The sequence below is a fragment of the Meriones unguiculatus genome, chromosome 20, assembly GCF_030254825.1.
Source record: "Meriones unguiculatus strain TT.TT164.6M chromosome 20, Bangor_MerUng_6.1, whole genome shotgun sequence".
NCBI lineage: Eukaryota > Metazoa > Chordata > Mammalia > Rodentia > Muridae > Meriones > Meriones unguiculatus.
In genome coordinates this window covers 564,563-565,839 of record NC_083367.1, presented here as the reverse complement: position 1 = coordinate 565,839, position 1,277 = coordinate 564,563, and the positions used below count along the sequence as shown (strand labels likewise).

The following is a 1,277-nucleotide window of genomic DNA, read 5'->3' as shown; positions in this document are numbered from 1 at the left end:
TAGTGTCCACAAATAAACACATACACACATAGTGACATAGCTGAGGAACATAGAAATCCAACATTGTCACCTTGGAGTAAACAGAATACTCAAATACCAGAACTTGACCAGCCTCTACTGGACACAAGTCCCACAAATTCCAGAAAGAGTGAACCCCCTCATGGGTCCCCTCCGCACACATAGATACCAGAAAGAGCAGAGCCCCCATGGCCCTCTCCACAGCTTCCAGATGGAGAGCGTGCTCCTGAGTTCTTTTTCTATTTTCATAAAGGATTTTCTTACCACTGAACCCATAATTTTCCCTTTGCTCTGCAAACTATTTGTCAGTTTCTCAGACACACTGGCTATCAGGCAAAAGGGGGAAGTGTGCAGGGCCAGGACTGTGTGTGCTGCAGGCAGGTGGTGAGATTTTCAAGGAGGTTTGTGTGGGAGACTGAAGCACTGTGGGAGGATAATCGTAATTCTGCTGACAGTAATAAACTGCCATGTCTTCATCCTGCACACTGCTGATGCTGAGAGTGTAATCTGTCTCAGATCCACTGCCTGTGAAGCGATCAGGAACCCCAGTGTGCCGAGTGGATGCCCCGTAGATCAGCAGCTTAGGAGATTGCCCTGGTTTCTGCTGGTACGAGGACAATAAATTCTTTTGGTTGTCACTATAATAAAGACTCTGACTGGACCTGCAGCTGATGGAGACCTTCTCTCCTGCTGACACAGCCAGGGAGGATGGAGACTGGGTCATCACGATGTCTGCACAGGCACCTGCAATCAGGAATGCAAAATGAATACGCATATAAAAGCAAACAAAGATTGAAAAACAGTTGAAATTTGTCACTTAACATATTTGTACTATCATGTTGTCAGAGTATTATTATTGAAATATGAAATATTGAGCCTGGCAGACTCCAAGTTCTTATCTACAAGAGAAGTGACTCTGTGTAAAGGTTACAATACTTTGAGTTTCTCACCAGACACCCAAAGCAGCAAGAACATGAAAACCTGGGTTTGTGACTTCATCTTGCTCCCCCTGCTGTCTGATGCAGTTCAGTTCTCATTGCAAGGGCATGGTTTATATATATATATCCTCAGCAGCTGTGCTGTGCTGTAAGGGGCCCATGCAAGGCAGGCAGCAAATACAAAAGCAAATGCCTGTGAAGTGTTTGAGTGTAGCTGGTATGAATCAAGAGTCAAAAATATTACAGGGAGCATGAACAATCACTGAAAAAGGCTGCCTTACAACTCTCAAACACAAAATTACCAGGTGCTCTAATAGCAGA

At 44.6% G+C, this 1,277-nt stretch overlaps 1 gene segment (V, D, J or C); it reads right to left on the bottom strand.

Annotated features, from left to right (window-relative positions):
• Positions 1-331: 331 nt before the first annotated feature.
• On the bottom strand, positions 332-1,025 carry LOC132649578 (immunoglobulin kappa variable 4-1-like). The segment is given in 2 exon segments: positions 332-762; positions 969-1,025. Coding segments are annotated over 2 exon segments (480 nt in total).
• Positions 1,026-1,277: the final 252 nt, after the last annotated feature.